At 39.7% G+C, this 15,488-nt stretch overlaps 1 protein-coding gene across 1 annotated transcript in view; it reads left to right on the plus strand.

Moving 5' to 3' along the window:
• Positions 1–15,488, plus strand: part of LOC129859457 (cadherin-10-like) — a 46,201-nt gene that overhangs the window by 2,682 nt on the left and 28,031 nt on the right. Inside the window, exon 2 of the mRNA XM_055929271.1 lies at positions 4,763–5,115. Coding sequence (XP_055785246.1) covers positions 4,900–5,115 — 216 coding nt within the window. The 5' untranslated portion in view covers positions 4,763–4,899. The remainder of the gene's footprint in view (positions 1–4,762; positions 5,116–15,488) is intronic.

Consider the following 15,488-nt stretch of genomic DNA (forward strand, 5'->3'; position numbering starts at 1 on the left):
GCGATGTTGGAAAGGTCTAGGGCTCCACCAAGTGGACACTTTTTTCAGGTCTGCTGCTTTTTCACAGCTGCATCACCACCCCTACTGTAGTAGCACTTAGGCTCTGTGGTGGTCTGTCAATTGTGCAGTCTGTCAGTGTGCAATCAGTTGCTAAAGCCACTCAATCTGTCAATCACAAAACAGGCACTTATAGTCCTTGACCTCATTGCACCACAACTGCCTTAATCTCAAGTGCACAGTTTTGTTAAAAGAAGAACCACAAATTGTTTTTGGCAAATACTTATTCAAACCATCGCTCCGTCTTGCTAAGATAGGTCTATCCACAGGGACATCACATGAACAAAAAATATAGCCCATGATGTATTTGGTCATATTTTGGTAGAATGTAACATAAATAAGACATTCTCAAACTGTGGGACGTGGACCACTGGTGGTCTGTAAGAGTTTTCTGATTGCAGAGCAAGATTTGTGTGTGCGACTGAAGTTTGATTATTGTAGAAGAGTATGTGGGCATCAGTGGCCTATATATATATATATATATATATATATATATATATATATATATATATATATATATATATATATAAACACTCCATTATAAGGGATGCTTAGGGAGCAATCGGCAGTGTATTGCTAAATGGAATGGTCTTAGCTGGTCTCAGGGTGGTCATTTATTTCATATTAAGGCTGCTGTTGCAGATAGGTTTTGAATCTCAGGAGAAATGCACCCAGAATACTCATACAGTATAAAGGGCGAGAGCAACTCCACTGACCGTGTCTGCTAGGAGTCTAAACACTCCCAACTTATTGAACACGGTGTGTGTTCATAAAAATCATATTCAAAGGACAGATAAATGGTTGATAACCATATAAGCCTTCATAGAAATAGTGTTTATTCCACTAGCCAGAATTTTGCCAGAATGGACAACCATAAATTGCCAAACGCTCTACTCAAAGACTTAACTTTAAAGAGCATATTTAATGAATTGTTTGTTTCATGCATCTCTGTCTGTTTGCATGCCAAGCCTCTCAAGCTTCCTACCACCTAATCTAATCATAAACAACTTTTTTAATATACTGTAGGCATTTAATTGACTAATCAAATCAAGATGATTCAGTGAGAGGAGTTATAGCATCTGGTCAAGAAATCGAGTCAGTACGCTCTGCTCAGGGTGGGGGGGGGGGATTTTAAAAAGACACACTGGCCTAATGCTTAATAGACATGGTGCATCAAAGATTAATATCCAGAATGCTATTAAAACTCAAGGACAGCCTTGAATGATAATTAGAAAATGCAATCACAGGAATCAGATCAAATTAATTGCCAGCCAATGTTTCCTGATTTCCGGGGTTCTGCGCCTGCCATGCCGCCTGTCATACTCATGGCAAAGCCTGGGCACGTAGTGAAGTGATAACAGCACATCATCATCAGCTTATGGCTTACTGGCACCCCACGACTTCCCCCAATCATCGCGGCTTCATTCTGTATCTTCTATCTGGTGGTAGGGAGAGCGACACCTACAGTTGATGTCACATTTTCTTGGTTCATACAGTACATGTTGTTAAGCGTACTGTATGTTTTGTGAAAATGATTACTTTGTCCTCATGTAGTGCACATTTTTATTCAATTAGTGATCGTGTGCTTGTACTTTAACAAGGTTAAACATCTGGGAAACTGCTCGACCGGGGTCTTGCTGACTGAAAATGAACTTTAATGGTTTAGTTATACTTTATATTTTGAAGACTTGACCTTGGATGACAGCTGAGGCCATACCAGTTTCCCCAATCACAACTGTCTCTCTCTGTTACTGTTCTAACCTTTAAACATTTGGATATAAGCCATAACCTGCCTCTGAGAGTCACGGTTTGATTCAGTATAGGCATTAGCCTTAATGACATGAATTACATTCCACAGTGGTCTTTAAGACTGATGGAATGAATCATGTTTTATTTTGAGATCTCATTAGCTGAATTATTTGATTTGCATTCATGGGAAAATAATTCATTTACATGTGGCAGTGCTTCAGTTTCATCAATGGAACCGTACTCATTTGGCTACAAACAAGGTCCTTTGTTTGTTCAATTTTTCTTTTTGGATTGTTGAACAAAAACAGAGAAATGATCAAATATGGTCCTTGCATGTTCAAGGCCCCTCGTGAGTTACACAATGAATGCTTGTCAGGATGACGCTGGTACTATGGCCTTTCCACCAGCGTCACACTAAATGGGCTCTTTTATAAAAGGGAGGACAAGATTTATTAGGATTAACTTTCCAAAGTCCATAAATGATGCATGCATCCGCAAATGACCTATCAAGGCTGGCCCTGGTGGGGATTCTGCTTCATCTAGGTACTATAGACTGGTTAGCTGACAACGTCACAAAGACGATGTGTGCGCTTCGAGGGTGGCAGAGGACTGTGTTTTTTATGATTCTGGGTAGCCAGACAGCTAACAACAATGACAAGAAGCTGCCATGTGGGGATTCGTAGGTGGCTCGTTGTCTCTTGTTATGACACCATGTCTGTCTTGTTTTGAGGTTTTTCGACTCTTGTCACGTCTATGTTTATACAATATGGCTAAAATTAACAATGTGTTTGAAAGACAACAAGTGCTCATTGTGCAAATGTATTTATTATTTCAATAAAGATTTGGAGAGGAAATATAGTTTACATGTTGTCAGCAATCCTTTGATTCTAAGCCAACCCAGCCTCTTTGCTACACGGTTGCGCACTCATCGGTTTTGTTGCTAAACAACCCACTGTCTACATAGCACGTGCCATGGAGTCAATAATACAATGGCTACCTTTAGAAGCCAAGGTTTGGCTGCCAGCAAGCCCAGTAGATATAGCTTTGTCAGTGGTCAGTCACCATATATCAATACACAGGAAGATGGCTAGCTTAAGTTGAATTTGAACCAGGCTAGGAAAACTGTGGTTGAGTTAGCTAGCTAGCTAAGTAGCTAGCAAGCTAGCTAACTTCCTTCAATTACTATTCTAGCCTGGCGGTATTTTAATTCACTTTGTCAATACCTATTGTTTCATTTCACAACTGGCTAGCAAAATTAAACTAATGATGAAAACAGAAAATAGCTGTTACTAAACTGTATTACTTACTACTACTATATTACTAATCAAATCTAAAAAAACAATTGATCAATGTATTACATTTATGTTTTACTGTAAGGGATATTAAAATAGGCTAGGCAACGTGTTGCAGTAGGCCTTTGTAGAATAATACAAAACATGTCCTTGACTGTAACCAAAAACAAATTACTCTTGATTTTATATCTTTTCATGGATATATTTTCACATATGTATTTATGAAATTCATCCTTTACAATTGTTTATGCACTATTTATCAACCGTTGGTACTTATGTTTATATCAGGAATCAAGGTAAGACCCAATTGCAGACTTTGTGAAAAAGAGAGACTGTGGAAAAACAGGAACAGAGAAAAATGCTGGTTGACCTGAAAAAAACAAGACAAACTGGCCCAGACAGACAGAAAACACAGGTATAAATACCCAGAGGATAAGTGGGGAAGATGGGCGACACTTGGAGGGGGTGGAGACAAGCACAAGGACAGGTGGAACAGATCAGGGTGTGACAGTTTATGGCAAATCATTTGACCTGCACACCTTGCGGGTAAATATTATTCTGGACTGCATTACTCTATTACCAATCAAATTGATCAAATCTGCTACATGTTTGGCTACCAGCCAGTTTAAGCTAGTTTAACAGAGCTAATCTTAGGTAAAATGGATGACTGTTTGAGATGCCGATTGGAACTAAATTCCTTTACTAAAAGCTCAATTCAAGCTGTATCGCTGAAGCATTACAGATAACACTATAGACATTTTAAAGGTAATTTCTGATTGGGCCAACATATGCAGCGTTTACCTTGAAAGCAGTCTCTGCCAATGCGGGAGCATTGTCTTTAGCTGAACTTAAATTTCGTAACGCTAGACATATGCAAAATGGATTGAATATCGCCAAAGATAATTACTGAACGCATTTAAGGAAGTTTCTAATTCCATATAATTCATAATTGTCCCCCACGATCAAATTGGACAGGGAACTGTGGATCTGTCTCCATCTGTCCATCCGTTCGTACATTAGTCACACGCGATATTTCAGATGGCACTGGCCCGATTTTGACGAAGTTTGGGTGAATGATGAGGCTTGGTATAGAGATCTGGCATTTAAAAAATTACACTGACTGGGCCAAGGCGGGAGCTATAGTAATTAACAAAAATGTGTTAGTCACACGCAATCTCAATTGACCCAAGGGGTGGGGGGGGTGACATGTTTATGTTGCCTGTATTTTTCTCTAGGAAGATTAAACAGTAGCAATGTACAACACTGGCAACACTAAAGAGCTTTGAAACCAATTATCTCTTGATACAGATCAAATATCTTAATATGAGCCAGTTTGCTCGAGCAGGAAAATGATCCTGCAACAACGAATGTGAATTATTATGTGGATTATAATTCATGTACATGTTTGGAAGTCTGCCATTTCAAATTGGAAATTACAAACTTTAGAAGCCGTTTTAAACCTCAATTGCACTACACATGTTTTATTTCATGCATTGCAGAAAAGTCCTCCTGCAACGGGTGATCAAATTAAGATCCTACATCTGTATTAGACAAAATCAGACAATATGACCATTGGGAGGATATTGAAACCCAATATGACTGCCTCAAGTCAATATCCTGCTTGTGTTATCTCTCTAATTTAGCCATGCTCTTCTTCTTCACAGGGATCAATAAGGGATCAAAGGGAAGAAGACTACAATGCCTGATTTGGTTACATTTCATTCCAGCGTGCATCCTACCAGAAGGCCATTACCATAACTCATTAGTCATACAGAACTATTTCCCCGTGTGATTGGATACCATGATAACCAATCACTTCCTGGGTCTACTGATGCTCTCCATCCTGCAGCCAACCAATGCCCTGCCTGTGGCACCTGGAAATACTGTGAATCTCTTGGGAACATTGCAGGAGAAGGATGATGGAAGGATACTCCAGCGCTCCAAAAGAGGATGGATGTGGAATCAATTCTTTCTTCTGGAGGAGTACACAGGGAATGACAACCAGTATGTTGGCAAGGTAAGGGTTTTGTGCACCATTTTTATAGGACATTCTTGGTATGCTGCCTTGAGGTGATCGATTATGTCAAAGTACACTCAGTCCAAAGGACTGTTGCTTGTTGTACGTGACATAACTTTCAATAGTTTCAGAAAATGTATACATAAATAGAGAGGAGTGCACCAAATGAGAACTCCCTTAAGGTAAGTACTAGCTTGTTAGGCCAATGATCATAGGTGAAGGGAATGGGCTTCTATATCCTAGCAACAGGCAACTAATTCCAGCCATCCTTCCCTCATTCACACAACAATTCAAAAACAACAAAGTTGGTTATAAATGAGTGAAATAATTAAGAATCGTCACTCAAAATAGTGATTTAACATGAGAAATAGAGGAAGAATAGATGTTCCATATACGACAGACAATTTAACCAAATCAAGTCATGAGGCAGACATAACGGCTAGACAAAATAACTGACCCAGTACCTCACATCGCCAAGGGCCTGATATCCTCCTCTGTCATGATGACACAGCTCTTCAACTGACAGAGGCTTGTGTTAGCCAGTCAGGGACCAGATAAGAACGCATAAAAGTGGAAATATTTCTCAGAGCTATAACCCCCCACTTTAGATCAAAGGAGTGACGTGTCAAGCCACCAGTGTTAGTGCTAACACAGAGACAGCTAGTCGCAGTGTTAGAGACGGCGTTACAGTTATCATCCTGAGGGAGGGGAACGAGGTGACTGTCGACAGCCAATTTTCTCAGAGGAAGCTGGCTTTCATCACCTGCCTCATCCTCAGGAGTAAACAAGTGTCACGGTACAGGGTGGAGTAGGAGGATATGACTACCAGTTTGGCAGATAGCATCGTCCTGACGCGTTGGAGACAGGGGAACAACAAGAAGACAAAGATGGAGAGAAGAGGGAAGTGGGTAATGGAGAGAAAAATAATGAATCAATCAAGTCAGGCCAATGACATTTCACTTCACAGAATTCAGACTTTCTTCCTGACTCGGATGAACTCTAGGCTGGTACACTGGCAAGTTTCTTTGCATGACAACAATCACATGTGCTGGCTCTTGACTCACCCAGTGTCCAAAATCATTCACAATTAAACTGTCAGAATGACATGAGGTCTCAATGAATAAAGTTGGTGAAAAAACAAAGCCCACATGCTGGCTTTACTGGGGAAGCTAATTCCATCAACTTCACTCTGGAGTTGTTCTCTGTGATGAAAATGTGGTGAAAAGCCAGGGCCGATGGACAGGCACCTAAAGGCCCAGGACCAAAGTCATCAGGTCTTTCTCATGAAGATAATTTCATTGCATTTACAGTGCACTGTGGGAGGGTTTATTTATTTCACATCCAATCAAGTCGCCCATCCACCACCCCTCTCACTAAACCCACATACAGCTAAAGCATCTGCCTCCTCTCCACTGGCGTAGCGGAAACCCTCTCAGCCCCCACAGGGTGGGGGGACCAACCAACACTGTCTAAATTGTAATACAATTTTGTATAAATAACTTTGACAGTAACCCTCCTTTTAAATGTCCATATGTAGCAAGCAAACTGTTTGTTTTGTCTAATATACATGGGTACAATATAGTTTAATGCATCCAATTAGCCAATTTCTCAGCTGCGCCAACGGCAAACCGCCTCAGCCTCCTCACATAATTGGCTATCAAGTTAAAAAAAGTTAGGTGAATAAGTTCGGAGAGGGAGTTCATTGTTAAAGATGGACAAACAAAAGGCAAGACAAAGTGGTGCATGAAAATGCAGCAAAAATGCTTTATCTGATCAAGCTTGTGCCAATTACAGATGTACCACCTCGTCCTCGACTGTCGAAACACCATCGCAGATAGAAGCTAGTAGGCCTACTTATGTAGCAGCTACCACTAGCAACCTCCCATTCCTGACAGAGACCTCACTGCTCGGGACTGGCAATGACAGTGGCCTTGCTCCTCTTCTTCTTACTCCCCTCGAGAATAGTGACAGTTCCTCTAGTGAGAGTGCCGGCCTTCTTTCTCCTGCTCCTTCTCTCCCAGAAAACTAAGACCCAGCGGCACTCATGAGAGCGACCCCACTTCTGTGAACACTGGTAAGCCTATGAGTAATTAGTAGGAAAAACCTGACAGTGTGGAGTCTGACTTCCAATGTGCAATATAAATAGGCTACCAGCTAAATACTGTATATAGCTATAGATAGGCTAGTGGCTTAGACTGCATTGTCTGCATAATGAAGAGACATCAGTGTTCCTCTCAGTTGAGTTTGTCTATCAGCCGGTGTAAAATCTTTAAATGTGGGAAGATAAATAATGATGTTATTGTTTCGGTTTGTTGAGAACTCGTTTCTTCAGCTTTTATGGTACCAGAACAATATTGGTACATTTTAGGAGCAGGTTTACCTAAACACTGGATCAATCTGGTATCTTATCATGGTGTAGGCAGTCTCAATACACAACTCAGACATTTAGGGTTCATCATAGATGTACATCATATAAAATATTATGCTGGAAAGATTTCAACTGTTCATGATGCTGAAATGGCTTCTCTATTAGGTGAACTTTACATTGCGAATGGCCCAAATTCACAAAGTGTCTCAGGGTAGTGCTAATCTAAGATCAGTTATTAATGATTACATGAACAGGGATGCCCTGATCCTAAATCAGCACTCCTACTCCGCAAAACTTTATAAAAATTTGCCCAGGTGTGTATTTGTCAGAAAATTCCACTGCATGTGCATCTTGGAGTTGTTTATTCACTATCACCTGATCTTCAGCGAGCCATTTCAGACTGCCACTAGCATGAGTGAGAGTATTTAACAAGCCAAGCCCTCGTGGAGGGAGGCCTACTTCTTCAGTATGGCTCTGAAGTGTGAACACTTGCAATGTAATCAGACGGCTTTTGTGTCTGGAGTTTCTTTTTGTAAGGGTGCAGTGGCCCACATCACATTCAGTTCCATCCAAGCTATGCATGTGAACAAAACCCCTTTAACCTCGTGGTAGTGTGTGATGCTTTGTGTCTGTAATCAAATGCTGCCGGTCTTCAGTTCCCACTACAGTTTCTTCACAAATTCAGTTTCTACTGTTCATAGGAAAAAATGAAGAATCTGAAATAACACTACTGAATGTGTATAATCCCCGAGTACAACAACGTGAGTTTATGTCCAAGTTTATACACTAAACAAAAATATAAACGCAACATGCAACAATTTCAAAGATTTTACTGAGTTACAGTTCCTGTAAGTAAATCAGTCAACTTAAATACATTCATTAGGCCATAATCTATGGATTTCACATGACTGGGAATACAGATATGCATCTGTTAGTCACATACCTTAAAATAAACAATAGGGACGTGGATCAGAAAACCAGTCAGTATCTGGTGTGACCACCATTTGCCTCATGCAACGTGACCTCTCCTTCGCATAGAGTTGAGCAGGCTGTTGATTGTGGACTGTGGAATGTTGTCCAACTCCTCTTCAATGGATGTGCGAAGTTGCTGGATTTTGCCGGGAACTGGAACACGCTGTCGTACAGGTTGGTCCAGAGCATTCCAAACATGCTCAATGGGTGACATGTTTAGTGAGTATGCGGCCTATGGACAAACTGAGACATTTTCAGCGCACAGGAATTGTGTACAGATCCTTGCGACATGGGGCTGTGCATGCTAAAACATGAGGTGAAAGCTGCGGATGAATGACACGACAATGTCGGATCTCGTCACCGTATCTCTATGCATTCAAATTACCATCGATAAAATGCAATTGCGTTTGTTGCCTGTAGCTTATGCCTGCCCATACCATAACCCCACTGCCACCATGGGCACCTGTTTGCAACGCTGACATCAGCAAACTCCTCACACGACGGTACAGTTGAAACCGGGATTAATACTTGAAGAGAACACTTCTCCAGTATGTCAGTGCCCATCGAAGATTATCATTTATCCACTGAAGTTGGTTACAATGCCGAACTGCAATCAGGTGAAGACCCTGGTGAGTACGACGAGCACACAGATGAGCTTCCCTGAGACGGTTTCTGACAGTTTGTGTAGGAATTCTACGGTTGTGCAAACCCACAGTTTCATCAGCTGTCTGGGGTGGCTTGTCTCAGACCATCCCGCAAGGGAAGAAACTGGATGTGGAGGTCTGCGCTGGCGTGGTTACACGTGTTCTGAGGTTTTGAGGCCGGTTGGACGTACTGCTAAATTCTCTAAAACAATGTTAGAGGTGGCTTACGGTAGAAAAATCAACATTCAATTCTCCTGTGGACATTCTTGCAGTCAGCATGCCAATTGTACACTCCCTTAAAACTTAAGACATCTGTGGCATTGTATTGTGTTACAAAACTGCACATTTTAGAGTGACATTTTATTGTCCCCGGCACAAGGTGTAACTGTGTAAAGACCTGTCATGTGGATGGATTATCTTGACAAATGAGAAATGCTCACTAACAGGTAAGCAATTTTGAGCATAACATTTGAAAGAAATTAACTTTGTGTATGGGACATTTCTGGGATCTTTTTTTTCAGCTCATGAAAAATGGGACTAACACTTTACATGTTGCGTTTATTTTTTTGTTCAATATAGATTATAGGACTAAGGGCTTTCCAGCACTCCAGCGGGAGTGGAAAATATTTTGGGTATCTCAGATTGTTCTGGCAGTTCTCACATAGTAACTGCATTGGGAGAAAGGATGTTTAATGTTTAATGTTTTAATATTTGTATCACAAACCTTTTTTAATGAAAAACATGATAAAATGTGCCCTTTTTACTTATACATGCCTCCTTAACTTTTAAGAAGGCCCACCTATTAATTTAAATGCATTCCAGGTGACGACCTCATAATGCTGGTTGAGAGAATGCCAAGCGTGTGCCAAGTTGTCATCAAGGCAAAGGGTGGCTACTTTGAAGAATCTCAAATATAACATGTCTTTTGATATGTTTAAAACTTTTTTGGTTACTACATGATTCCATGTGTTATTTCATAGTTTTCATGTCATCACTATTATTCTACAATGTAGAACATAGTAAAATATAAAGAAAAACCCAAACTATTTTGATGTATGTTGAGGTGGATGATGTTCGGATGAGTAAACAATCCATGGAAAAATAAATGTAAGTGCATTGGAATGTCGTCCTTTCTAATATAAGCGAGTGACTGTTGCATATTATGAACCTGCTTATTATCAGTACTTACAGTAATGATAGAGAGAGAGAGAGAGAGAGAGAGAGAGAGAGAGAGAGAGAGAGAGAGAGAGAGAGAGAGAGAGAGAGAGAGAGAGAGAGAGAGAGAGAGAGAGAGAGAGAGAGAGAGAGAGAGAGAGAGAGAGAGAGAGAGAGAGAGAGAGCGCATAATTATTCTGTATCCGTTCTGGGCTCTATTTTCCTATCTCCCCTCTGCAGCACTAAGCAATGCTCACTACAGACCTGACAAGAATTGCCAATGATTTAGCTACTTTACTGGCTATTCCTCTGTGCTTGTGCAAAGGGATTTAAGTCATCAAAATGCTCCTCTGTCAAAGGCTCATTTTGTGCAACAAGAACTTTAGAAAAGAGAACCACCAAGCCTTACTTATAATACTGTATGTTACCTAGTTACTTGTGCTCGCTCACCTTGAATCATCAAGAATGCATCGCTATTGAATTCTAACTATTCTATGCTGGTACCAAACTCATTAAACAATACTGCATTTCTGAAGGACAAGATCATAGAAACTACAGTCTTTCTATATAGAGTAGCCTATGCGGGGCATTAGGTCATAAGTAGTACATATCATAGCAAGTCATATACGTTTACGTTACTTATTTTACTCATGGATCCATGGATCGAATCTATGCCACTACATGACTTCATAATACTGCATGAATCACTGCATGAATTGACACCATACTGTTTCACGAATGGATTGTGTAATACTGCATGAATCACCTCTATAATACCTAATGAATCAACTCTAAAAATACTGCATGAATCGACTCCATACTGATGCATGAATTGACTCAATAATACTGCATGAATCCATGCAGCACAGGGGTCTCAACTAACCTGTACCCTCAACTAACCTGTACCCATTGACTTGGTACCGGTACCCCCTGTATATTGCTTCATTATTGTTATTTTATTGTGTTACTTTATTTTCTTAAAACTGCATTGTTGGTTAAGGCCTTGTAAGTAAGCATTTCACGGTAAGGTTTCACTACACCTGTTGTATTCGGCGCATGTGACAAATAAAATTGTATTTGATTATATTGTTTACCCCATACTAGTGTGCCAGCATGCCAAATATCCATATGGCTTGTGAAGTTGTCCATAAGCGGACCTCCAATAATTACCTTTTAGTGTTTACCGTTGGAGCGTGTTGTGTACTTTCTGCCTTTTTTAATTCAATAATTGCAAGCCTGTGTACAGTACATCCCTTAGGCCTGTGTTGTCTGAGGATTGTCAAACTCCAATTAGCTGGCAGACCTGACAGTATGGCTCCACAGTATGGAGTTCCCTCTTCACCTCCCTTTGATGGTCTCCTCTTTGTTTTCTTCCTGTCAGTTCTCTTTATGGGATTAACGACTGAGTCTGAGAAGCATAGACTATGTCCCAATTGGCACCCTATTCCCTCTATAGTGCAGTACTTTTGACCAGGGCTTATAGGAAACAGGGTACCATTTGGGACAGACATACTGCAGGAATCATCAGAGGAATGTTCAGTGTGAACGGAAAAGACACAGGGTATAAATTAGTAATATGAATGCATTTTAGGAGCAGCTACAGATGTAGGATGTTAATTTGAGCCAGTTTGATACATCAAGAAAACAATCCTGCAGTAACAGGAAATATAATTTATCATGTAGATTATAATTTCAGATTTTTTTGTTGTTTTTAGTTGTTGATAAATTTTTTGTTAGGGCAAATCAAGTCTCACATTTTAAAGTCTAAATAATAAAAGAATTCCCAGCAACAAAAACTGACCAAATTAAGATCCTACATCTGTGCTGTACGTTTTATGTTGAAATTATTATATTGACTTCATCATATTCTTAAATGTTCAGCAATGAACATCATGAATATTACTATTCACAGACTGTAGCTGGGTCGTTCCAACAATTCTGTACCTTTTGAAAAATGTAACTTTGTCAAGAAAAACATTGATTTCACCTTACATTCTGTTATAAAGAGCTCATGTTCAACAGTTTTTTCCATATTTAGAGGTTAAAGAAAATGACTATAGTAAGTGCCTATGAAGTGCCAATTAAAGTAACAGGGTTGACCGTAACAGGGTTGACATTTTAATCTTAATAATAGCCATATTCCCATTATGACAGGATGAATGCAAGGTTGCTGTGTGCAATAGGGAGTGGCAGTTGAATGCAAGCTTTACAATTTCATTTAATTGTCTATCTATTGGTAACAGGGTTGACGTGTTCTGGTCTACCCGCTCAGTTTTACACCACGAAACACCGGATAATTGCCAAAAAGAGAAGAACCAACACACCTGCTTTTACACTATGATTTGATTATTAGATGTTCAATATATGTATATAAAAATATATATAATTTGGAATAGTTTCAACATAAAACGAGAGTTCATTCAAGTAACAGGGTTGACCTTAAAATGAGGGACATATGTAAATGAATGACTGCATGAAATAAATAATCTTCAGAAATGACTTTGTCAAAGCAACAAAATAAAGACATGATGGTGAAAACATGTAAAAACGTTAGGGTAGCCCTTTCCTCCATCAAATGAACAAATCACCCTCTAGAGGCCTCATGGGTGGAATGTTATTAACATTGTTCTTTATTTCATAATTACTATTATTTATTTTTATTTTGTATTTTTTTAATCCAGTGTCTCCATGTCAAATTGTTTTGTTATATGTCAATCTTCTGTGATGTACATCAAGTGTCATGTTGGGAAGAAAACTCATTTCAACTCTATATCTGACGTGGTACAGGTGTCTTCTTTTTTTGAAACCATAACCATGTGTGTGAGGTGTCTAACTTTGTTTTAAAGTAGATTTGTCTAAAACTACCAAGAAACACTGTGTGACTCTGATTTACCTCGCTGCAGTAAAAGGTTTTAAGTGGGTTAAAATCTTCTTAGAAGTTACAGATGTGTACAGAGGGAAAATTATTAATTTTGGCACTGAAGCAAGTCTTTATTCATATTAAAATAAGAGGTGTTGAATTCTTCACGTGGTCTATATTAAAGGGCAATTACATTAATATTTCATGCTATTAAAATTCAATATTGGTGCACAATTCCTACTTACAATATCTTTAGGGAACGACGCAGCTGTATTCAAAGTCAGCATCCCAAATGGCACCTTATTCCCTATATAGTGCATTACTATTGACCAGGGCCAAGCACCAAATACGGAATAGGGTGCCATTTGAGACATAAGTTGGGTCACAGTGTGCATCCTTCTCACTTTCTTGCCCCAGTTGCACTGTTGTTGATCCCAGTTTTCAGATTGCAGAAAATACAGTGGCTTGCGAAAGTATTCACCCCCTTGGCATTTTTTGAATTGAATTTGATTTGATTTACACAACATGCCTACCACTTTGAAGATGCTACATGTTTTTTATTGTAAAACAAGAAATAACCAAAAAAAATACAATTTGAGCGTGCATAACTATTCACCGCCCAAAAGTCAATACTTTGTAGAGCCACCTTTTGCAGCAATTACAGCTGCAAGTCTCTTGGGGTATGTCTTTATAAGCTTGGCACATCTAGCCACTGGGATTTTTGTCCATTCTTCAAGGCGAAACTGCTCCAGCTCATTCAAGTTGGATGGGTTCCGCTAGGATACAGCAATCTTTAAGTCATACCACAGATTCTCAATTGGATTGAGGTCTGGGCTATGACTAGGCCATTCCAATACATTTAAATGTTTCCTCTTAAACCACTTGAGTGTTGCTTTAGCAGTATGCTTAGGGTCATTGTTCTGTTGGAAGGTGAACCTCCATCCCAGTCTCAACTCTCAGGAAGACTGAAACAGGTTTCCCCCAAGAATTTCCCTGTATTTAGTGCCATCCATCATTCCTTCAATTCTGACCAGTTTCCCAGTCCCTTCCAATTAAAAACATCCCCACAGCCATGATGCTGCCACCACCATGCTTCACTGTGGGGATGGTGTTCTTGGGGTGATAAGAGGTGTTGGGTTGCGTCAGACATAGCGTTTTTCTTAATGGCCAAAAAGGTAAATTTTAGTCTCATCTGACCAGAGTACCTTCTTCCATATGTTTGGGGAGTCTCCCACATGCCATTTGGCGAACACCAAATGTTTTTGCTTATTTTTTTCTTTATAAGCAATGGCTTTTTTTCTGGCCACTCTTCAATACAGCCCAGCTCTGTGGAGTGTACGGCTTAAATTGGTCCTATGGACAGATACTCCAATCTCCGCTGTGGATTTTTGCAGCTCCTTCAGGGTTATCTTTGTTGCCTCTCTTATTAATGCCCTCCTTGCCTGTGCCATGAGTTTTGGTGGGGCTCTTGGCAGGTTTGTTGTGGTGCCATAAACTTTATAATGGATCTAATGGTGCTCTGTGGGATGTTCAAAGTTTCTGATATTTTTTTATAACTCAAATCTGATCTGTACTTCTCCACAACTTTGTCCCTGACCTGTTTGGAGTGCTCCTTGGTCTTCATGGTGCTGTTTGCTTGGTGATGCCCCTTGCTTAGTTGTGTTGCAGACTCTGGGGACTTTCAGAACAGGTGTATATATATTGAGATCATGTGACACTTAGATTGCACACAGATGGACTTTATTTAATTAATTATGTGACTTCTAAAGGTAATTGGTTGCACCAGATCTTATTTAGGGGCTTCATAGCAAAGGAGGTGAATACATATGCACACACCACTTATCCGTTTTTTTTATGTTGAATTTTTTCTTTTTTTCAATTCACTTCACGAATTTGGACTATTTTGTGTATGTCCATTACATGAAATCCCCAAAAATATATATTTAAATTACAGGTTGTAATGCAACAAAATAGTGAAAACACCAAGCGGGATGAATACTTTTGCAATGCACTGTAATTAGTTTCTCCCTGAGTATGTTGATATTAATATTCATGAATAGTATGATGTTGATGCTGTGTCCCTCACTACTTTCATTTAGGATGTGATGGCCCAAGAGATATAGAGCTAAATATAAGCCTCTGACACTATTATCAACAGTGCAGTAATGAGCTTCAAGCCAGTCACTTATCATACTTGCTTGAGGTAATGCTACTTTCTTTCAATACGATGAATAGTACAGAAAGAGGCACTTAGATGCCCCTATTTCTTTCCATGAAATGATTGCATTTTCATGTCTCCGGGTCTTGTAGGCTACTTGCATTATACAAACATGAATTATTGTGCTTTACATTGAACATTAAAAATCAATGTTGG

This window comes from Salvelinus fontinalis, chromosome 7 (assembly GCF_029448725.1).
Source record: "Salvelinus fontinalis isolate EN_2023a chromosome 7, ASM2944872v1, whole genome shotgun sequence".
Lineage (NCBI taxonomy): Eukaryota > Metazoa > Chordata > Actinopteri > Salmoniformes > Salmonidae > Salvelinus > Salvelinus fontinalis.